Here is a 23,218-nt window from a genome sequence, read left to right on the forward strand (position 1 = left end):
GAGGTATTCTAGTGAAATGTTCACCTTTGTTCTTTGACAGCCTGTTGCTTGTGCTGGAAGGCTTGGGTCCACGCCCTGCCTCTGAGCTTTCCAAAATACCAGCCAGGGGAAACATGGGGGCGCTGAAACAGATACTGAAGAGTTCAAATCAGACAAGTTACACAGTGATTATTCCAGGTTGTGTGTGCAACATCTTGTCTGCATAAGTGTGTTTGTGATGACAAGGTGAGAAAACACATACCTTAGATGACAGGGCTTAAGTATGAGCTCAGATCGTACTAATCTCATACTCTAAACCCTAGACCTGGTCTGCTCTGTGGTTTCAGCTTTAGAATCACTCAACTGAATCCGCCTTACTAATCCCCTCTTCAGAGTCTTTTGTGGTTGATAGCCAGTTTACATTGACAGTCAGTTTCAGGAAATTCTTCGGAACTTGTAGGTTATGTCAGTTAGGCAATAATCTGCCTCAAGAATGTTGTTACACAAATGCAAGGCTCTCCTATCAGGGAGTAGAGAGATCCTCTCCTATCAGCGATTAGGGATTCTATTGTCACAACTCAGACATTCCTAAGATAGGAATCTGAAGATGGCATGTTGGATTTGCTGCTGATCATCACACCAGGTTATAGATATAAGTATAGATTTTGCTTTGTTTTACCATATGCTATTGCACAGTGCAATGCAGTGCCCCTAACAATAAACTGTAAGCCAGGTTGCAGATATGCACACACAAGAAAATGCAGGGAAATTTCCGGAATTTTGGCGGCTTGCCAATGAACTCAAAGCAGGTCTTTCCTGAAAGAGGGTGTGTCTGTTCCTGGTATATCTGTATAAGAGGAAAGTAACTTTTACTGAGACGACAAGTCAGAGATCACGTCTGCCCTACGAAAGACTGACGCTCCAGAACTCTTGTTGACAGACAGTAGACTTGCACACCAACACAAGGTAAGGAACAGTTCTCTGTATCTGTGAATACACTGCTTGTTTCTTTGTTTTGTCAATTAATTTTAAGTAGAAAAAGTTGAAAATGACATTACTATGTAGCTATGTCAGTTATCCACAGTGCCTTGAATTGAGATGATTGAATTGAAAGTGATTTTTATTTGTGTTTTAAGAGGCAAGATGTGAATCTCAACTCAGACCTGTGCAGTCATTAATTATGTTTTAGTCTGCAGATATTTGTGTTTCTATGGTACAGTGAAGTAAACATACACAACCTTAGACTTCTTAATTTGAAAATAAATATAAGTATAGTTTAGCTTCTTTCTCAACAGCGTGCTATTTGACAGTTGATGAGGGTTTGCTTTCTATACATAATAGTAGACAATATACAGGATTGTATTTTGTAGCGCATTGCAGCTGTTACTGTAGTGACTGTAAATGAATTGGAGAGGGAGGAAGAGCTAACTATGTACACATTTAAATTACTTGACCTCCAATGGATAGGGTGAAACGTCCTGTTTTATAGAGCTTTATCTGCGCTGCCTTCAGTTAATAATTACTGCATGATGATCTGTAAACTAAGACATGTCTGTAAAACGTCCTTGCCTATTGAAGAAAAGTCACTTGTTGACATTTTTAAGGATTTAACTCTAGGTGATTTATCTAGAATCTGATGCTTTTGTGGTGCAGAATTAACACTAGAGCATTTTTCCTATATCTGTTATGTTAGGAATAGAGTTAGTTATGTATAGATCAAAGAACAGAGAAGAATAGAGTTAAAAATAAAGCTAACCCCAGGTTAGGCTCATTTCCTTCAGACACTATTCAAGTCAGAAACAGCCTGGGTCAAAGCTACGAGAAAGGACCTTGCTTCAGACAGGCAGACATTCTGACAGTTCATACATTTAGATTTAATCTTGTAACACAAATGTAAGACAGCTACAAAAGATTTTTTCTTGGCTGAGGAAATTCTAAGTTGTTTGCTAACTTCCATACAATATAATCGGCTTGTTTAACATTGGGTAAAGGTGTTCATTGGTGTTGTTCATAGTTAATGAGACCAAAGGCATTACTGTTCATGGGTCATGAGACCATTTTGAAAGCTTCAGAAAATGATTTGCTTATTATTTACATGAATATTTATACATAAAATGATTTAAATACACACTAAAGCGTAACTAGAATGTTAATTGAGAAAGTTTTATTAAAACGGAATAATTATGTTTTTATTAATGCAGTGGTTTAATTCACTCATCTCAAAAATACCATTTAGTCTCTTTTAATATTGCATAACACACGGGCAATGTATCAACTGCAAACTGGCATTACATGAGCCGGAAAGAATTCTCTTGCACAACCGTTACCCAGATACAACCTGATCACATTCAATAGAAGCATTCAAGTTCAGCGAAGGAAGGGCTTCAAATGGGAAAGCATTTCACTGACCTAGTACTTTAGTTGCTAAATATATAATACTAGTTATAGTAAAATGCATAATAATTATAGTAAAGTGGAAGTTGCTGATAATGTTTGATTTATGGAGGTTAAGGATATCTGTGACCTGCATAGCTTGAGTAAAGCAGACTGTGTGTTACTGCACTGTCTGTTTGGCATTCAACTACTCCACACACTTTGTCAACGCTCAGTAAACATCCTCTATGTGTCTGGGTGTATCCTGTCGGTTGTGACAAAACATGAGTATTTTACATTTAGTCATTTAGCAGACGCTCTTATCCAGAGCGACTTACAAAAAGTACAGGGACATTCCCCCCAAGGCAAGTAGGGGGAAGTGCCTTGCCCAAGGACACAACGTCATTTGGCACAGCGGGGAATCGATCCAGTAACCTTCTGATTACTAGCCCGACTCCCTCACCGCTCAGCCATCTGACTCCCTAGTATTTGACCTTCATTAAATATATTCTGAATTAATTGGTCTTGCTTGTGAGACAAAATGTGTCTCACAGATTCAGTATGTATTACGTGTGAATCCTTCTCCGGTCACTTCAACTAAAGATTTGCTACTCACCATTTATGAAGCATTATTAATATGTGTTCATGAAAAAAGAATTACACTGTCATGATTTTTTGGAAAGGCTGTGTTTTGAAAGGATGGTTATATTTGCAACACCTAGGATTTATTTATGATACATTATGTTAATGAACTGACAAGCCAGGAATATATTCTCACATTTTGCATATTGTTTACGTTTTAACAGATTACAAAAATGGCATCAACTGCAGACATGGATGGGAAGGGAGATGCACAGCACCCTGGAGCAGTGGCTGGGATCTTCCTTGAGAGAACAAAAGAAAAGATCTCAATATATCAAGCACTGAAGAAACGCCTTCTGAAGCCAGGAACAGCTATAGCCATCTTAGAAGCTCAAGCTGCCACACAGGGAATCATAGACCCAATCCACAACCGTAAATTATCAGTCAATGATGCTGTTAACGAGAAATTAATTGGGCCTGAGTTGAGAGAGAAACTTCTGGTGGCAGAGAGAGCTATCAGTGGTTACACAGATCCATATACCAACCAAACCATCTCTGTATTCCAAGCCATACAAAAGGATGTAGTTCCAAAGGACTACGGATACAGGCTGCTTCAGGCACAGATAAGCACCAAATCCCTGTTTGACCCTGTTAAGAAAACACACATATCAGAGGAATCAGCGATTGAGCAGGGCTACTTTGAAAAGGGCTTGTTGTTTGGCCAAATGGAAGAGCTCAGTGTGTTCTATGACCCAGACTCCAGAGAAAATCTCAACTACTCACAATTAATGGCAAAGTGCATGGTAGCTCCTGACACTGGACTGCTGCTGCTCCCAATCTGCATTACCTTCAAGGGCCTGCGGAGGGCAGTGTCTTCCACCGAGCTTCTGGCATCAAACATCATCAACAAAGAAATGTACGATGACTTGCAGAAAGGTAACACCACAACTCAGGATGTGATGCTGATGGAGACTGTCAAGGAATACCTGGAAGGTAAAGGAAGCATCGCAGGTGTGGCCATGCTCTCGTCCAATCAAAAAATGAGCATTTATCAAGCCATGAAGAAGGGCATCATCATGCCAGGAACAGCACTAAATCTTCTCGAAGCACAGGCTGCCACTGGGTATATCATTGATCCGGTTGAAAACAAGAAGTTCAGCGTGGACGAGGCCATCAAAAACAAAGTCATAGGACCAGAGTATCATGCAAAGCTCCTATCTGCTGAACAGGCAGTAACAGGATACAAGGACCCCTACTCAGGTGAGACCATATCACTGTTTCAAGCACTGTCAAAGGACCTCATTGTGAAGGAGCATGGAATTCGCTTACTTGAGGCCCAGATTGCAACAGGGGGGATAATCGACCCTATCAACAGTCACAGGCTTCCTGTGGACATGGCCTATAAGCGCGGCTTGTTTGATGAAAACATGAACGCAATACTTGAAAACTCAGGTGATGACACCAAAGGGTTTTTTGATCCAAACACAAAGGAAAACCTGACCTACCTGCAACTTACAGAGCGTTGTGTCATTGACCCTGCCACTGGTTTCTGCCTACTCCCTCTCTTGGAAAAATCCAAAGGGCTGAATCATAACTTCATTGACTATCAAAGTAAATTATCTCTCAAAGAAGTGAAGGTGAAAGTGACATGTGGAAAGTACATGGGCATGACTGTCTCTCTATGGGAGCTGCTGATGTCAGAATACTTTGAAGAGCATCAAAGGCAAGACATTATCCAGCAGTACAAACAGGGACATCTGACAATCCACACTATCACTAAAAAGGTTCTTGTGGTCATAGAGCACTCAGTAAACACAACCAAGGTCATCTTTGAAGGCATCAGGGAACCTGTCACAGCAGAGCAGCTAGTGGAAGCAGACATCATCAGTAAGAAGGACCTGGAGGACCTCACGAAGGGGAAGAAGACCGTGAAAGAAGTCACAGATGATGAAAATGTGACCATGTATCTGAAAGGCAAAGACAGTATCGCTGGTGTTCTGCTTCCTGACTCTCAGATCATGAACATCTACCAAGCCAGACAGAAGGGCAAACTCATGCCAGGCACAGCACTGATTCTTCTAGAAGCTCAGGCAGCAACAGGATTCATCATTGATCCCATCAGCAACAGAAGGCTCTCCGTAGATGAGGCTGTGAAGGCCAAAACTGTGGGAGCTGACCTACATGAGAAGCTGCGCTCAGCGGAGAAGGCAGTGACAGGATACACAGATCCATACACTGGAAAAAAGATATCTCTGTTCCAAGCCATGCAGAAAGACCTCATTTTAAAAGACCATGGAATTCGTCTTCTTGAGGCACAAATTGCCACTGGAGGCATCATCGACCCCGTTAACAGCCATCGTATTCCAGTCCATGTAGCCTACAGTAAGGGATATTTTGATGAAGAAATGAATGAGATTCTTGCTGATCCCAGTGATGACACTAAAGGATTCTTTGACCCCAACACTCATGAGAACCTCACATACCTGCAGCTTCTGGCGAGGTGCGTCACAGATCCGAGCACAGGCAAGTGTCTCTTGCCCCTCATTAGCAAAAGTAACAGATTCACCGTACAGGATCACATCAAAGAAACACTGAAAGCCAAAACTCTCACCGTGAAGTTTGGCAGATTCAGCGGAAAGAATGCAACACTTTGGGATCTCATGAACTCTGAGTATCTAAGTGAGGAGAAGAGGCAAGAGTTGTTCAAGCTCTACAAGTCAAGGAAGATCACAGTCGAGCAAATCATTACCATCACCTTGGAAATTATTGAAAACAAGGAGATTGCTCGTCAAGCAAAGTTCAATTTCACTGGACTCAGGGGAAATGTCTCAATTGCTGATCTTCAGAAGTTAGGAATTGTGGATGAAAAAACATACAATAGCCTGATAAAGGAAATTCTGACAAAGGCTGACGTGATGAAGATGGAAAATGTAATAAAATACTTGCAAGGAACAAGTTGTGTTGCAGGAGTAATTCTCCAGCCCAGCAATCAAAAACTGAGTATCTATGAGGCCAAGAAAAGGGGCATTCTAACTCCTGGTACTGCCTTGTCTCTTTTGGAAGCCCAGGCTGCCACAGGGTACATCATTGATCCTCTGCAAAACCAGCAACTGACAGTGGAGCAGGCCCTCAATAAGCAGGTGTTCGGTCCAGAATTGTATGAGAAGCTTTTATCAGCAGAAAAGGCAGTGACTGGTTACGTGGACCCGTACACTGGCAACAAGATATCCATCTTCCAAGCAATGAAAAAAGACCTGATTCTCAAGCAGCATGGAATCCGTTTACTTGAGGCCCAGCTTGCCACAGGTGGCATCATTGACCCAGTGACATGTCTTCACTTGCCCCTTGAAGTTGCATACAGAAAAGGATACTTTGATGCAGAGCTAAATATGATTCTGGCAGATACAAGTGATGACACCAAGGGCTTTTTTTACCCAGTAACACAAGAAAACCTGACATACATGGACATGTTGGGGCGGTGCATTCAGGATTCAGAAACAGGACTTTTTCTCCTGAAACTGACAGACAAAACAACATCTCAGAAGAAAACTGTGAAGATGTACTCAGACGCAGAAATAAAAAAGGAGCTTGAAAAGACAACAGTTAGCGTATCAGTGGGTCGTTACTCAGGTCAGTCAGTCAACCTATGGGACTTGATTCAATCTAAATACTTCACAGATGATCAAAGACTTCAGTTCATTGAAAAATACAGAACAGGGAAAATCACCACACTAGAAATGACCACTCTGGTAATGTCTACCATCACAACACTGGAAAAGAATCAAACTCAAAAAACAACAATGGGTCTGAGAAAGCCTGTGTCTGCACAACAACTACTGGATGCAAAAATCATTAAAAAGGATGTTTTCATTAGTCTGAAGGAAGGAAAAATAACTCTTGAAGAGGTTATCAAACAGGAATCTGTGAGTAAGTTCTTGCAGGGTACAGGCAGTATTGCTGGTGTCCTGATTTATCCATCCAAAAAAGTACTGAGCATATATGAGGCCTCTAAACAGAACTTGTTGGCTCCTGGTACTGCCCTGGTACTCCTCGAGGCTCAAGCTGCAACAGGGTTTGTTATCGATCCAGTCAAAAACAAACTCTACTCTGCTGATGATGCAGCTAAAGAAAACATTGTTGGACCTGAGATCCACGCACATCTACTCTCAGCTGAGCGGGCTGTCACTGGTTACATAGATCCATTCACAGATTCAACAATATCCTTGTTTGAAGCGATGCACAGAGACTTGGTTGTGAAAGGACATGGAGTTCGTCTGCTTGAAGCCCAAATAGCGACAGGAGGAATAATTGACCCAATTTACAGCCTCAGAATTCCAATCCATGTTGCTAAAACAAGAGGCTATCTGGATGAAGAAACAAGCCAAACACTGTCCAACCCCAATGATGACACCAAAGGATTCTTTGACCCAAACACAAAGGAAAATCTAACATACCACGACTTGAAACAGAGGTGTGAAAAGGATCCTCACACAGGGCTTCTTCTTCTGCCGCTGTATGGAGAAGGTCAGACCTTCCACACAGATCAGAAAACAGAGATGAAGTTCAAAGAGAAATCCGTGACCACGAAGGCTGGGAAATTCAAAGGCAAAACTGTTACTCTGTGGGAGGTTTTACTGTCTGAATATATTTCAAAACAAAAAAGAGAGCAGCTAATACAACAATACAACACAAAAGCACTAACAATAGAAGAAATAACTGAGATATTAACTTCAATTATAGAAGAGATGACATCCAAAGAAAAGAAGTTCAAAGGATTGAGAAAGCAAGTATCAGCAAGTGAACTTTATGAATCAAAAATCATCTCCAAAGAGGTCTTCAAACAGATTATCACAGGTGAAATAACCAGAGAAGCTGTTGATGAAATGGAAACAATCCAAAAGTACCTAGGGGCAACAAACTGCATTGCAGGGGTGTATATTCAGTCAACCAAGCAGACCATGAGCATCTACGAGGCCAAGACCAAAGGTCTCCTGACCCCCGGTACCTCTCTGGTTCTTCTGGAGGCCCAGGCCGCCACCGGGTTCGTCATCGACCCGGTGGAGAACCGGAAGCTCTCAGTGGAGGAGGCCGCTGCTCAGGGTGTGGTGGGGAACGAGTGGAAGAGCAAACTGCTGTCGGCAGAAAGGGCAGTGACCGGATACAAAGATCCCTACACGGGAAACACCATCTCCTTGTTCCAGGCCTTGAAAAAGGACCTGATCGTCAAGGACCACGGCATCCGCCTCCTGGAGGCCCAGATTGCCACTGGGGGCATCATCGATCCAGTCCATAGCCATCGGGTGCCTGTAGAGGTGGCCTACCAGAGAGGATACTTTGATGAGGAAATGAACGAGATCCTGTCTGACCCTGACGACGACACCAAGGGCTTCTTTGACCCCAACACCCAAGAGAATCTCACATACCTACAGTTAGTGGACAGGTGTGTGAGAGATCCCAGCACAGGCCTCAGCTTGCTGGTCATCGTCAAGAAGGGAGAGGTTTACTTCTTCATCGACGAGCAAACCAAGCTCATCTTCAAATCCACAACAACGACCAAAGCAGGGGGGAAGTTCCAAGGCCAGACTGTGTCTCTGTGGGATCAACTCTACTCCAAATACATCACTGAGGAGAAGAGGAGAGAACTGGTGCAGCAGTACAAGGCAGGGACAATCACTATCGAACGCTTCATGGAGATGATAATAACCATCATTCAACAGCAAACATCCACCACCTCCACCACAATCACCACAACAACCACACAGACATCTGAGAACAAGAGCTTCCACGGAATCAGGAAGGACGTCACGGCGGACCAACTGCGCGTCTCTAAAATCATCGACGAGAAAATCTACAACGACCTCAGTGCTGGTAAGGTCACAGTGAGCGAGGTGAGCGAGATGGACTCGGTGCGCCAGTACTTGAAGGGCACCAACAGCATTGCAGGGGTGTACGTTCAGTCCACTAAGCAGACCATGAGCATCTACGAGGCCAAGACCAAAGGTCTCCTGACCCCCGGTACCTCTCTGGTTCTTCTGGAAGCCCAGGCCGCCACCGGGTTCATCATCGACCCAGTGAAGAACAGGAAGCTCTCAGTGGAGGAGGCCGCTGCTCAGGGTGTGGTGGGGAACGAGTGGAAGAGCAAACTGCTGTCGGCAGAAAGGGCAGTGACCGGATACAAAGATCCCTACACTGAAAACACCATCTCCTTGTTCCAGGCCCTGAAAAAGGACCTGATCGTCAAGGACCACGGCATCCGCCTCCTGGAGGCCCAGATTGCCACTGGGGGCATCATCGATCCAGTCCATAGCCATCGGGTGCCTGTAGAGGTGGCCTACCAGAGAGGATACTTTGATGAGGAAATGAACGAGATCCTGTCTGACCCTGACGACGACACCAAGGGCTTCTTTGACCCCAACACCCAAGAGAATCTCACATACCTACAGTTAGTGGACAGGTGTGTGAGAGATCCCAGCACAGGCCTCAGCTTGCTGGTCATCGTCAAGAAGGGAGAGGTTTACTTCTTCATCGACGAGCAAACCAAGCTCATCTTCAAATCCACAACAACGACCAAAGCAGGGGGGAAGTTCCAAGGCCAGACTGTGTCTCTGTGGGATCAACTCTACTCCAAATACATCACTGAGGAGAAGAGGAGAGAACTGGTGCAGCAGTACAAGGCAGGGACAATCACTATCGAACGCTTCATGGAGATGATAATAACCATCATTCAACAGCAAACATCCACCACCTCCACCACAATCACCACAACAACCACACAGACATCTGAGAACAAGAGCTTCCACGGAATCAGGAAGGACGTCACGGCGGACCAACTGCGCGTCTCTAAAATCATCGACGAGAAAATCTACAACGACCTCAGTGCTGGTAAGGTCACAGTGAGCGAGGTGAGCGAGATGGACTCGGTGCGCCAGTACTTGAAGGGCACCAACAGCATTGCAGGGGTGTACGTTCAGTCCACTAAGCAGACCATGAGCATCTACGAGGCCAAGACCAAAGGTCTCCTGACCCCCGGTACCTCTCTGGTTCTTCTGGAAGCCCAGGCCGCCACCGGGTTCATCATCGACCCAGTGAAGAACAGGAAGCTCTCAGTGGAGGAGGCCGCTGCTCAGGGTGTGGTGGGGAACGAGTGGAAGAGCAAACTGCTGTCGGCAGAAAGGGCAGTGACCGGATACAAAGATCCCTACACGGAAAACACCATCTCCTTGTTCCAGGCCCTGAAAAAGGACCTGATCGTCAAGGACCACGGCATCCGCCTCCTGGAGGCCCAGATTGCCACTGGGGGCATCATCGATCCAGTCCATAGCCATCGGGTGCCTGTAGAGGTGGCCTACCAGAGAGGATACTTTGATGAGGAAATGAACGAGATCCTGTCTGACCCTGACGACGACACCAAGGGCTTCTTTGACCCCAACACCCAAGAGAATCTCACATACCTACAGTTAGTGGACAGGTGTGTGAGAGATCCCAGCACAGGCCTCAGCTTGCTGGTCATCGTCAAGAAGGGAGAGGTTTACTTCTTCATCGACGAGCAAACCAAGCTCATCTTCAAATCCACAACAACGACCAAAGCAGGGGGGAAGTTCCAAGGCCAGACTGTGTCTCTGTGGGATCAACTCTACTCCAAATACATCACTGAGGAGAAGAGGAGAGAACTGGTGCAGCAGTACAAGGCAGGGACAATCACTATCGAACGCTTCATGGAGATGATAATAACCATCATTCAACAGCAAACATCCACCGCCTCCACCACAATCACCACAACAACCACACAGACATCTGAGAACAAGAGCTTCCACGGAATCAGGAAGGACGTCACGGCGGACCAACTGCGCGTCTCTAAAATCATCGACGAGAAAATCTACAACGACCTCAGTGCTGGTAAGGTCACAGTGAGCGAGGTGAGCGAGATGGACTCGGTGCGCCAGTACTTGAAGGGCACCAACAGCATTGCAGGGGTGTACGTTCAGTCCACTAAGCAGACCATGAGCATCTACGAGGCCAAGACCAAAGGTCTCCTGACCCCCGGTACCTCTCTGGTTCTTCTGGAAGCCCAGGCCGCCACCGGGTTCATCATCGACCCAGTGAAGAACAGGAAGCTCTCAGTGGAGGAGGCCGCTGCTCAGGGTGTGGTGGGGAACGAGTGGAAGAGCAAACTGCTGTCGGCAGAAAGGGCAGTGACCGGATACAAAGATCCCTACACGGAAAACACCATCTCCTTGTTCCAGGCCCTGAAAAAGGACCTGATCGTCAAGGACCACGGCATCCGCCTCCTGGAGGCCCAGATTGCCACTGGGGGCATCATCGATCCAGTCCATAGCCATCGGGTGCCTGTAGAGGTGGCCTACCAGAGAGGATACTTTGATAAGGAAATGAACGAGATCCTGTCTGACCCTGACGACGACACCAAGGGCTTCTTTGACCCCAACACCCAAGAGAATCTCACATACCTACAGTTAGTGGACAGGTGTGTGAGAGATCCCAGCACAGGCCTCAGCTTGCTGGTCATCGTCAAGAAGGGAGAGGTTTACTTCTTCATCGACGAGCAAACCAAGCTCATCTTCAAATCCACAACAACGACCAAAGCAGGGGGGAAGTTCCAAGGCCAGACTGTGTCTCTGTGGGATCAACTCTACTCCAAATACATCACTGAGGAGAAGAGGAGAGAACTGGTGCAGCAGTACAAGGCAGGGACAATCACTATCGAACGCTTCATGGAGATGATAATAACCATCATTCAACAGCAAACATCCACCACCTCCACCACAATCACCACAACAACCACACAGACATCTGAGAACAAGAGCTTCCACGGAATCAGGAAGGACGTCACGGCGGACCAACTGCGCGTCTCTAAAATCATCGACGAGAAAATCTACAACGACCTCAGTGCTGGTAAGGTCACAGTGAGCGAGGTGAGCGAGATGGACTCGGTGCGCCAGTACTTGAAGGGCACCAACAGCATTGCAGGGGTGTACGTTCAGTCCACTAAGCAGACCATGAGCATCTACGAGGCCAAGACCAAAGGTCTCCTGACCCCCGGTACCTCTCTGGTTCTTCTGGAAGCCCAGGCCGCCACCGGGTTCATCATCGACCCAGTGAAGAACAGGAAGCTCTCAGTGGAGGAGGCCGCTGCTCAGGGTGTGGTGGGGAACGAGTGGAAGAGCAAACTGCTGTCGGCAGAAAGGGCAGTGACCGGATACAAAGATCCCTACACGGAAAACACCATCTCCTTGTTCCAGGCCCTGAAAAAGGACCTGATCGTCAAGGACCACGGCATCCGCCTCCTGGAGGCCCAGATTGCCACTGGGGGCATCATCGATCCAGTCCATAGCCATCGGGTGCCTGTAGAGGTGGCCTACCAGAGAGGATACTTTGATGAGGAAATGAACGAGATCCTGTCTGACCCTGACGACGACACCAAGGGCTTCTTTGACCCCAACACCCAAGAGAATCTCACATACCTACAGTTAGTGGACAGGTGTGTGAGAGATCCCAGCACAGGCCTCAGCTTGCTGGTCATCGTCAAGAAGGGAGAGGTTTACTTCTTCATCGACGAGCAAACCAAGCTCATCTTCAAATCCACAACAACGACCAAAGCAGGGGGGAAGTTCCAAGGCCAGACTGTGTCTCTGTGGGATCAACTCTACTCCAAATACATCACTGAGGAGAAGAGGAGAGAACTGGTGCAGCAGTACAAGGCAGGGACAATCACTATCGAACGCTTCATGGAGATGATAATAACCATCATTCAACAGCAAACATCCACCGCCTCCACCACAATCACCACAACAACCACACAGACATCTGAGAACAAGAGCTTCCACGGAATCAGGAAGGACGTCACGGCGGACCAACTGCGCGTCTCTAAAATCATCGACGAGAAAATCTACAACGACCTCAGTGCTGGTAAGGTCACAGTGAGCGAGGTGAGCGAGATGGACTCGGTGCGCCAGTACTTGAAGGGCACCAACAGCATTGCAGGGGTGTACGTTCAGTCCACTAAGCAGACCATGAGCATCTACGAGGCCAAGACCAAAGGTCTCCTGACCCCCGGTACCTCTCTGGTTCTTCTGGAAGCCCAGGCCGCCACCGGGTTCATCATCGACCCAGTGAAGAACAGGAAGCTCTCAGTGGAGGAGGCCGCTGCTCAGGGTGTGGTGGGGAACGAGTGGAAGAGCAAACTGCTGTCGGCAGAAAGGGCAGTGACCGGATACAAAGATCCCTACACGGAAAACACCATCTCCTTGTTCCAGGCCCTGAAAAAGGACCTGATCGTCAAGGACCACGGCATCCGCCTCCTGGAGGCCCAGATTGCCACTGGGGGCATCATCGATCCAGTCCATAGCCATCGGGTGCCTGTAGAGGTGGCCTACCAGAGAGGATACTTTGATGAGGAAATGAACGAGATCCTGTCTGACCCTGACGACGACACCAAGGGCTTCTTTGACCCCAACACCCAAGAGAATCTCACATACCTACAGTTAGTGGACAGGTGTGTGAGAGATCCCAGCACAGGCCTCAGCTTGCTCTCTCTAAAGAAATAAGCAACCAGCCAACAACACTAATTACCCTGTTTACTATGATAATTAATTTCTACAAATGTTTATATATATAAATGGATTATTTCCCTTTGACATATATGGTAAAAAAATTGTTAGAGCTTAATGTTTAAAGGTTTCTTTAAAGAAACTACCCCCCACATTGACTAGATATTTTGGTGAAACCAAATATGTTACCATTAACATAATGATGATCATATATTTATTTTTAATCTACCTGACCTTTTTGAAATATTTCTCCTGTCAACAAGTGAGGGTAAGACAAAATACACCTCTACGACAGACTCACCAAATCACCCGTTCACCACGCTTGTTCTACAACTATAATGGACTGTCAACATTTGCTAACCTGTTAGGGCATATCATCTACATTAGCCCTTATAAAGTGGTCTCTCTGCTTAGCCCAAATATATTACATTAGAACTGTATTGTATATTAACAACTCAATGCAGTCACTGCCTAGATCATGAGTAAACTGTATTTTACACTGTTTTTAAATTTGTCAATAAAAAATGCAACATCTGAATCATGTATATTTATATATGACTAACTGTGCAAACATTTAATCACTTAGACAATGACACACATAAATATCTTTCACAAAGGAATGTGAAATTACAAGTATATACATTTTATAAAAACATGATGAAAGAAAAATTTGTATTAAGAGGGGTGCAGGTCACAACATATAAAAAAAAAAAAAAAAAACATTGGCATCAAGTTTTCAATATCCTGAAAACACTCTGAAACAGTGGTTGCTCTCTAACCTCAGCATATTTTGAGTCTCTTGTCAATATCCTGTACCACATAACTAATATATTATTCTAATTTCTCAAGCAGCTGGTGAATGTCTTCCTGGCCCCAGTACACTCTTTTGAGACCCCTCGGAATGTTCCGGCAGGAGGACAAGTTCAGATAGTTTAGAGCTGTTGCCTGGCTTATAATCAACCTGCAAAATAATAATACATTTTATTCATAATGCGCCTTTCTTGTACTCAAAACAGTACATAAAAAAAGTTACAATCATAAAACAATATATTATTAAACAGTAAATATTACTTTTATCTCTTCTGCAAACATTACAAACGAGATAAAAAAAAAAAAAAGTATATTGTATCTTTCTGTTCATATGTGTTCTGTGTTGGCTCACGTTACCACAGGCTGGATTTAAGAGAACAGATGGCTTACCTGAGGGCTGGTACTGTGATCTTGGTTCCAGTAAGGTTAAGGGAATGCAAGGAGTCGGCTCCTGGTCCCTGAGCTAGTTGGCCCATGGTGATCTCCATGTCGCTCTCGGAGAAGAGGTGATTAGTGAGGTCCATCTCCTGCAGTGTGCAGCTCCATTTCTGGGTGAGTAGGTGAAGGTCCTTTTTGGATGACGACAGAGACACTTTGTACAGTCCCCAGTATAGACACTCAAGCTCTGGGGAACAAACAGGCAGAAACACACAAACAGTGATAGAAATGAGAGGGTTTACAATACTCTTGCATGTTCATTTCAAGTTTAAATATCCCAGTAGATGAGCAACAGACTAAGCCATGCATGTTAATTTTTTTTCAAGAGCTTCCCTCACAATGTCTCAGAGTGAAAACATACTTTCGCAAGGAAGGGCAGCCAAGCCGGCCGTAGTGATTCCATAGCAACCCCGCAGGTCGAGGACACGCAGCTTGGTGGACCCATAGAGGATGTTTGTCAGATCCTGGTCCTTCATGACAGAAAAAGATGCGGTGGCGATACATAATTCCTCCAGCATGGGAAAACCCAGCAGGCATTCTGACCCGCTGCGTACTGTCTTATACAGGGGCGTGACGTTCAGCATGCGGAACGTCTGAATAAAGCAAGACAGAAAAAGACTGTTGGGTTTCTGCACTTCATAGTGTTAATAACTTGATGTGAGGAAGAATATTGCTACAGTTTGTGTGGTAATTGAGTAAGTGTACATTTTGTATGCGTACCTTTAATTTAGGACAACCCATTTGTAGAGCTTGGATGCTTATAGGGAGCTGACAATATCCACTATCCAGTTTTGTGTTTATTTCAAGTAGTTCCAATTCAGGACAGCAACCTTTCTAAAAACAAAAACAAATATTTTGTAAAAGATTTTACTGTATAATAATTGTGAGACTGTTAAATAATGAATATATTGGTTGTGGGGAAAAACATACTGAGATAGCAGAGAGAAGTTTGTCGTTTTTAGGTCCGTGAGTGAACAGCATCTGTTGGATTTGACTGCCATGGGATTCCAGGAGGGACACAAGCCCTGCCATGTCAAACTGCAGACAGAACAAATATATATAAATCGGGGACACAAACATTTTTACTTTTCCACTGATACAATCACATGGGTGGCTCAGTGGTTAGACCAATTGACAACAGATCAAGACGGTGCAGGTTTGAAATCTCCTCTCTATGTTGCGTCGGACAAAGACATCTGCTCATTAAATACATAATTGTTCAATAATAATATTCTTGTTACCTCTGAATACTGCACGTTGATGCTCTTTAGAGCGCGGCAGTGGTCCCCAAGGCTGCTGAAGGCCTTGGTAGTCGCTCCCGCACAGTACGACAGCTTGAGTGACCTTAGATGAGGGCAGGATTGAGACACCACCTAAGGGAAGAAAGCAGATATACAATTTTTTGGGGGGGTAAAATAGGTTGCTGTAAGAACTTCAACGCCCCATTGTCCTCACACCTGAATCCATTTGCTCTTTTACTTTAAAATATTGTTTTGACAGTATGAGTGTTTTTCCCCAAAATAGTTAGGCTCCACATTTAGAAGGTAATAACATTCATTTCTATTAAATGAAAAATACTCACCTCTAAAACATGGTCCACTTGCTTTTTCCAGTGACACAGAGAAAAGTCTCTAACTTGAGAGAACCTTGAACACAAAGGAGTAGTCGATTGTTTATCACAAACCCTCATTCACAAAATCATCTCACATTTTCTTAACAGATCATGCCAGACCTGTTCTGTGCAAGCCAGCTGATGGTGTTCCTGATCTTCAGTTCTGTTTTGGGTAGCTGGGTCTTGCCTGGTTCGATCCAGCAGTACCCAAGTGATACAGTGCGCCACAAAGCTGGTGTGCTGGCAGCAGCATTCCATAGGTTGCAGACCTTGGCCATTCTACAACAAACAGGTTCATAAGCAAAAACAGATACGTTAGGAAGTCATTTTAAAAGGTTAATTATAATAATATAATACTAATGATAAGAGGTGCACATATTGTATCCAATCAACTCATCTAATTTCTTTCATATCTGTAATAGTTTTGTCTTTTACCTGCATAGAAAAGGTACGGCTCCATTTTCGCTAACCAACATTTGGAAAATGTTGACCAGTACCTCCACAGGCAGGCTGTGACCCCAACTTCCAGAACTCTCCTCTGAGGAATAAGGAGCAACTTCCCGTTCCACCTTTTTGATCGGTGGTGTCTTTTTTGGACCACGCTTGGGACAAACATTTGTCTTTTTCCGCTTACTGACTTTAGCTTTTCCTACTGCCAATTTTTTTTTTTTTACTCGTCTCTTTGGACTGAAGACATTGTCAAACGAACTGGTGTTCGATATAATCAATAGCATGTCCTCTCCCTCTTGAACAGTGTAGTTAGGTCTTGGAGGCCCTCTGACAGTGTTCCTTTTTTTCTTCTTGGCCCTGACATTTTTAGGCGCATTACTTGCCTCCCTCTTTAAAGATATTTTCCTTTTAGTGACTTCATTTTTATTTCCCTTAGTTCCGGACGTGCTTGAGTGAGAATCGGCATTTCGTACAACAGATGCTTCTGATATTGCACTCTCTGGTTCCATCTTTACAGGATATCAAACATTCAACTACCCTGAAGAATAATCAATGGGAATCTTAAAGTGAGAGAGGTTGATGACTGAAATTGTCTCGGTTATCTGTACATTATGATTTAGCGATTAACTATAACGAACTTAAGGAGGGATTTTTGTAAAATAGATAAATAAACTCGATTGCTGGTTAGCTAGCACCATCCATCTAAGATAGCAGTGACCACGGTTTGTCAACAATGCACTCAACCCACAATGCACTTCACGAGTTCCGGGTTGACTTGAGCAGAGTGTCACGTGAATCACGTAGAGATAGTTCCAGGAAGTTCCTGGCGAGGAACGCGATTTTTGGTAATTAGCAGTAAATAAATGCATTAATTTACAACATAGCATACCAACATGTGTATGTAGGCTATATCAGTGTAAAAGTACAATTCGCTCATATTTGAGGATTAGTGTGAGCAGATAGCATCACCCGCCTTGTTGTTGACATATTTTAGGATAATGCAGCCAAGCCACGTGAAGCCTAATAGTAGCCTAATATTCTATTTTATGGCTCTGGCCTAACGTTACCTTGGTAAGGAGCTGGATGCTGTTGTCTATTGCTTTTAATTATTTTTGTAAATTATGTTTAAATTATTGTGCCATGTTCTTAAACTTGAATAGTAGGCTAGAGAAATCACATCCTGTCTATTGATATATTTAGAGGGATGGGAAGGAAAGGAATGTTTCAAGATTCAGATTATTTTCAATTTCCGATAATTAAATGTAATGTTTTGTTTTTTAGATGTGTCTGTGTCCTTTCCTCCATGTTGTATCTGCATAGTGTCCAGCATGGTTTGCTGTGCTGCGTGGGGGTGCTCCAATCGCTCAGAGCAAGGAGTACGCATGTACGGTTTCCCCAAGGACACAGAGAGGAGGGCGAAATGGTTGACTAAAACCAGCAGGAGCAACCTTCCTGTGACTAAAGATTACAACAACACAAAAATATGTGAGGTAATCATATTCAAATGCTGCATTTGCACTTTTTCACAGACACCATTGGGGAGCTTAAATGTTTGCTTTATTAAAAACATCGAAAGGCTTACAAAATATGTATGTGAGTAGACTAAACTGAGCTGTTTGTGTGGGAAGTAAACTCAAGTCGCTCACTGCAGGCACATTTTGAGGAAGACCAGTTTCTCAAGACCCGGAAGGGCAAGACCAAGCTGAGACCTGATGCTGTTCCCACCATCTTTCTGCATCTCCCCTTTGAACAGAGGTCTCCAGCACCTCAATGCACCGTTAAACCTGTCAAAAGAATGTCCATAGCTGATGAGCACAGCTATAGTGTTAAAGGTAAAACAGATATCATAAGTACAAACTCTCAATCATTTTAGTAATGTTTCCTATTTTGAAGTGATACGATATTGTTTTGAATGCAAAAAAAATGAACAGTGCCACATGTTCTACTCACATCAGTTCCAAGGATTGAGGAAAGAAGGGATGAGGAGACAGTGAGAAGGAAAGGTGAAAGTGAAGTAATAGAGGACTTGACCAGTGAGGCATCACTGCTCCTCCCCTGTTCAGCACCATCTCCTCCCACAGTAAGTTACTCATATGTACACTAACAAGATTACTTATACACTAGAATACATGTTTAGCATGATTACTTATACAATACTGTAGTTTTATGCTTTATAGCATTTAGTATGATTCCCCATTGGGCCCAGTATGACTAATTTTTCAAAATTGCTGGCCTATTTTAAACTTACCTTGTGTTTTTAACCTCACCTAGGTCCTCCAACAGCCCTCTCCCGATGTCATCAGTCCAAAATCACCTGAGCTGCAACACAATATTGACAGGTAGATGCTCTACCGTAGAGCCTAATAGTCTACAGAATCACAGAGACAAAAAACACGCAAACCATTAATTATGTTTTTATTTACTGTTTAGAAGTCACAATGCACTCCTCACACAAATCCACACCTTATCAATAACGTTTTTTTAACGTTTTAACGAGAATGAACGTTAGGCCTATGTGTTGCTAACTTTATCCAGTAGCAGGCCTGTTATCTGTTAAATTTCCCCTAAATGTACACATTTAGTGGGGGATAATCCACTAACAACCTTTAATACGCATGTTGATTTGATTCAGATAACTACTTGCCCTTTAAAAGTGCATCAGTGGCGTCAACGACGTTGACGCTACTCTCTCTTTACGTTGCTTCGCTGAGTGGTCGAGATTTTCGGATGACCCGCCCTCTTCTGAATAATCTTCCAATTCATTGTTAAATTCCAATGAGAGCTTCGAAGCAAGCAAGTTGAAACAAGCTAACTAGAAGTAGCTAGTAGCTTAGCTTGAGCAATGAAGTAGTTTAACGTTGCTTCAAGAATACAAATAAGACGGATTTTCGGTAAGCAGAAATGTGTTCATAGTTCTACAAGTGACTTATAGTTCATGTGTCGCTAGATAAAGTATTTATGGCTACATTTGCAAGGCTATCGCTATGCAGTTACCACAGCCAATGCTGCGTGCTATATACGATAACCTAATGAAATGTGTTCTATGTTTGTATATGCAGATGTGCATCCACATATTTTGAAACCTGCTTCTCAAGCTATACATCTTGTAACACACCAACAATGGAAGACAATCAAAGTCATCTGAGCGGGAATACTGTTGTTATTGAGGCCGATTTGAGTGAGTAGTTTACAGATTGTATTGCACAGATTGTAACTAACGATGTAGTAACTAACAGAATGAGGTCTTAGTTTCCTTTTGGCTAAGTTAAAAAATCCTGAAGATAATAAGATTTGTTTTCTCACCTTATAGTTTGTTTTAATTATCTAATTGTACTTTAAATCTTGCGTTTCAGGGGATGACAGCTTTACAAAGCTTGTTGGAGATTTCTTGGGACCTCAGTCTGGGGAGGACCTGGGCTTGGATGAGCAGCCATGCAAGAACAGACTTTTGATTCAAGTTGGACTAATGAGGGAAGACAACCAGCTCTCCTGGGCGGCAGTTGTAGAATGGCTTCAGAAGATTTTTCCAATGCATCAGTCTGCAGATTTCCATGCTCTGATTGAAAGAGGCATTGCAACAACCTTGAGTTTAGGCACTGAAGCAAGATTAACCTTCCTTGAATCAAATGTTAACTTTGACTTTGTTGGCCCAATATGTGACAGTATCGGAGTAGGGAGAGCAGACCTGTTGGAGATGAAGGATTTTTCTGAGAGAGCATCATCTGTTGAGATTACGAATGGGTTGATTCTTGAGTTAAGTAACTTTGTCATCAGGGAAAAAGTTGACTCCTTAATGTTGGTATCTTGGCTTCGGATTTTCAATCCACTGTTCTGTAGGAATGGTAATGTTCAGAAAGCAAACAAAGTACTTAAGCCAAAATTGAAAGAAATCAGGCTTCAATATCGAAACTACAATACTAACAGAAACAGGAGGAATGCCATGATGGGAGATTTCCTCCAAAGTCCTTTTGAACTTGTTTCACATGACAACGGTGCAGATAGCTTAAGTCAAAGATTTGGTATGAATAAACGCATGAAGAAAGACCTTTTGTCAACACACAAGAGAAAGGAGCCAGAAGTCAAAATCATTAAAGAGGAAAGTGAGTGCATTGACATACAACCCATGGTCCAAGTCAAAGAGGAAGAGGATCTTTCCAGTGATGAAGAACCCCATGTGGTGCAAAACTCACTTGACCAGGTTGAGAATCCAGATGAAGGCAAAGGAGAAGCCTTAACACTGCTGGACATAGCTATGCTCTCTGTCCAAAAGCTAACAAGTGTTTATGGTGGGAAAACTGATGCTTCGAAGCAAGTTTCCCTGGATCTTCTCAAGAACCAGTATAATCTAACTTGTAAAGAAAACACAGCCATGAAACAATTTGAAGACAAAATCACAGAGCTTAAAGATTATCACTCGCTAATCTCTCCCTTACATTTCCTACACTACAATGCCCATTTTCTTGTTGACTTGCATGATGCAATTGAGAAAGAGCTGATGAGTTTTGAAAACAGGATAACTCGCTCCACAGGAGAGAAGCTAGGGCGTGACAGGAATGCAAAATTCAAGAGATTTGTGAGCTTCTCTGAGAGTGCCACGTCTCGATACGTCCACATGGCCTGTGACGTGTTGAGCCCTCGAGCTCCTGTCAAGCAGAACTACAGACGACACTGGATCGCCTTCTGTGAAGAGAAAAACAACCCCTCACAACTTGCTGTCAACCGATCAAATCGGTTCAACAACTACTTTGAAGCAGCAGCGGGTCTCATTCACCATCACGGAGAAATTTCCCTTTTCTTCTCTGATCTGCTGTTGCTTGACAATGACGACTGCCCCAACGTCGTTCTGGAGAGTGTTGCAGAGGATGCTAATGATGAGGTCATACAAGCCTTTGTATGTGTACTCGCGATCATCTACCTGAAGATCCTTGGGCCTTACTGGCAGCTGCTGAAGAGTAAAGCAGAGTACTCCCTTTTCAGCCAGTACATTCTCTGCCTCTACCAGAAGCTCCTGGAGTGGTCCAAGGATCCTTCTCCACTTCTGGAGCCAGAGACCATTGCTAACGTGTTCCTCCAGGTTCCTCTGCAAGAGAAGTCCTTTGATGAGGTGTTCACATTCTGTGGATTCAACTCAGAAAATGTTCACCTGGACCTGATACGGAGTTGTCTCCAGAAGATGGTGAGAGTGATCGCTGCTGTCACTGAAGAGAACCTCAGAGAGTTTTTGCCTGGAGGTGAATATTGCCAAAAGCCCTCTATGGAGCTCTCCTCCATGCTGACCACCTGCACATTCTACACCTTGATGGGTGAGTACCCCTTCGGTCATGCTTATCCATATAAAAGGAAAAGACCGGACAAGATCACCAATCTGCAGTCAAGTAGCTGTTATGAAGATGACAAGGACAGCCCTTGTTCTTCAGAAGATGAGTTTCCCAGTATATATGCCGGGGCCCAAAGAATACAGAAGGGTAACCCTTTGGTGAGTTCCCCTCCCACCAAAAGACCGCGTGGCAAAGTCATAGGCATCTGGAAAGCCAAAAGAAATGATCTGGCCCATAGGAAAAACCTGAGTACTGGAGAGGGTTCCGTTGGAAGCCAAATCTTGGCAGCTGTGGAGAAAAATGGAGGACCTTGCAAAACCAAACAAGATGTTGACAGACTACTGTCAACACTGGAGGGAACAAGACTTTTTCAGAAACGGGAGGCAATACGTTGCCAAATCGGTTATCAAAAATGTGTTGTTGGCTGCAGAGACCCCAGCTTGCATCTTGTGAACTTTTCCCTCTCAAACATGATCTCCAAACTGAAAAATGTGCTGCCTGACGAGGGTGTGAATCAAGCTGATGCTTCAGACCAAGCGGAGAGTTACGGGGATTCAAATGAGAGGCAGAGTGTTGAGACATCCATAACCACAGATGGTCTCTAAAGTCGGTCCATCTTTTAACAAAAAATGTAAATGTAACTTTTATACGTTAATCTCGATTATCTGTAACCTGTAAATTGTGAAGAAATGGGATTTCATAATTGATCAGATAATTAAAGAACTTTTCTTTACTTGACTTGTTACTCACTGGAAACCATCACCCAGGATAGGCTTGTGTACTGTATAGATACTGAGGAGAAAAGGCATAGGCCACACTGAAAAGGCTACAATTGTTTGAGCATAAGTGTTAATAATAAAAATATATATACATATATGAATCATTACAATTATTACATAGACAACAATCTATTTTATGTATTTAAAGCAGTACTGGGGTTCATTCTGTCAAGTTCCTCGCAGGATTTGTCGAAACGCTTCTCTTGTCCTCTGAGATTGCCTGTCCAGGTGAGTCCAGTCCACACAACATCCATTATTTAAGTGGCTGAGGTGGCTAGGGAAATACTATGTTCAGTTTGCAAGTTTTCACTC

The 23,218-nt window shown here is 43.9% G+C and overlaps 3 protein-coding genes across 6 annotated transcripts; 2 read left to right on the forward strand and 1 right to left on the reverse strand.

Annotated features, from left to right (window-relative positions):
- The first annotated feature begins 701 nt into the window (after positions 1-701).
- eppk1 (epiplakin 1) lies at positions 702-14,037 on the forward strand. Of its 2 annotated transcripts, XM_047018531.1 has the most exons (3): positions 702-945; positions 3,159-12,453; positions 13,468-14,037. In XM_047018531.1, the coding sequence occupies exons 2-3, from the start codon at positions 3,168-3,170 to the stop codon at positions 13,494-13,496; spliced, it is 9,315 nt and encodes a 3,104-aa protein (XP_046874487.1). In that variant the 5' UTR covers positions 702-945; positions 3,159-3,167; the 3' UTR covers positions 13,497-14,037. The 2 variants fall into 2 exon arrangements, with proteins under 2 accessions (XP_046874487.1, XP_046874486.1); XM_047018530.1 differs by having other exon boundaries at positions 3,159-14,037.
- fbxl6 (F-box and leucine-rich repeat protein 6) lies at positions 14,032-17,477 on the reverse strand. Its single transcript, XM_047018536.1, has 9 exons — positions 16,795-17,477; positions 16,480-16,638; positions 16,330-16,393; positions 15,989-16,120; positions 15,678-15,785; positions 15,468-15,581; positions 15,109-15,340; positions 14,700-14,934; positions 14,032-14,460 (listed from the first exon to the last, which is right to left on the reverse strand). Exons 1-9 carry the CDS (start codon positions 17,316-17,318, stop codon positions 14,331-14,333), a joined length of 1,698 nt encoding a protein of 565 aa, XP_046874492.1. The 5' UTR covers positions 17,319-17,477; the 3' UTR covers positions 14,032-14,330.
- A 65-nt stretch (positions 17,478-17,542) lies between these two features.
- Positions 17,543-22,959, forward strand: LOC124466730. Of its 3 annotated transcripts, none has more exons than XM_047018533.1 (7): positions 17,543-17,654; positions 18,130-18,299; positions 18,461-18,641; positions 18,765-18,889; positions 19,081-19,148; positions 19,869-19,987; positions 20,163-22,959. In XM_047018533.1, exons 1-7 carry the CDS (start codon positions 17,543-17,545, stop codon positions 22,730-22,732), a joined length of 3,345 nt encoding a protein of 1,114 aa, XP_046874489.1. In that variant the 3' UTR covers positions 22,733-22,959. The 3 variants fall into 3 exon arrangements, with proteins under 3 accessions (XP_046874489.1, XP_046874488.1, XP_046874491.1); XM_047018532.1 differs by having other exon boundaries at positions 17,594-17,654; positions 18,091-18,299; XM_047018535.1 differs by having other exon boundaries at positions 17,618-17,880; positions 18,091-18,299.
- Positions 22,960-23,218: the final 259 nt, after the last annotated feature.

The sequence above is a fragment of the Hypomesus transpacificus genome, chromosome 4 (assembly GCF_021917145.1).
Source record: "Hypomesus transpacificus isolate Combined female chromosome 4, fHypTra1, whole genome shotgun sequence".
NCBI lineage: Eukaryota > Metazoa > Chordata > Actinopteri > Osmeriformes > Osmeridae > Hypomesus > Hypomesus transpacificus.

Bases quoted from the DNA above. Each gene is read 5' to 3' on its own strand.
- eppk1 (XM_047018530.1), top strand. From the start codon at position 3,168: ATGGCATCAACTGCAGACATGGATGGGAAGGGAGATGCACAGCACCCT.
- fbxl6 (XM_047018536.1), bottom strand. From the start codon at position 17,318: ATGGAACCAGAGAGTGCAATATCAGAAGCATCTGTTGTACGAAATGCC. The intron at 16,639-16,794 runs GTAAAAGACAAA...TGTTTGTTGTAG, and splicing joins GCCGTACCTTTTCTATGCAG to AATGGCCAAGGTCTGCAACC. The intron at 15,341-15,467 runs GTACGCATACAA...TGCTTTATTCAG, and splicing joins TGGGTTGTCCTAAATTAAAG to ACGTTCCGCATGCTGAACGT.
- LOC124466730 (XM_047018533.1), top strand. From the start codon at position 17,543: ATGCACTCAACCCACAATGCACTTCACGAGTTCCGGGTTGACTTGAGC. The intron at 17,655-18,129 runs GTAATTAGCAGT...GTATCTGCATAG, and splicing joins GGCGAGGAACGCGATTTTTG to TGTCCAGCATGGTTTGCTGT. The intron at 18,890-19,080 runs GTAAGTTACTCA...AACCTCACCTAG, and splicing joins CAGCACCATCTCCTCCCACA to GTCCTCCAACAGCCCTCTCC.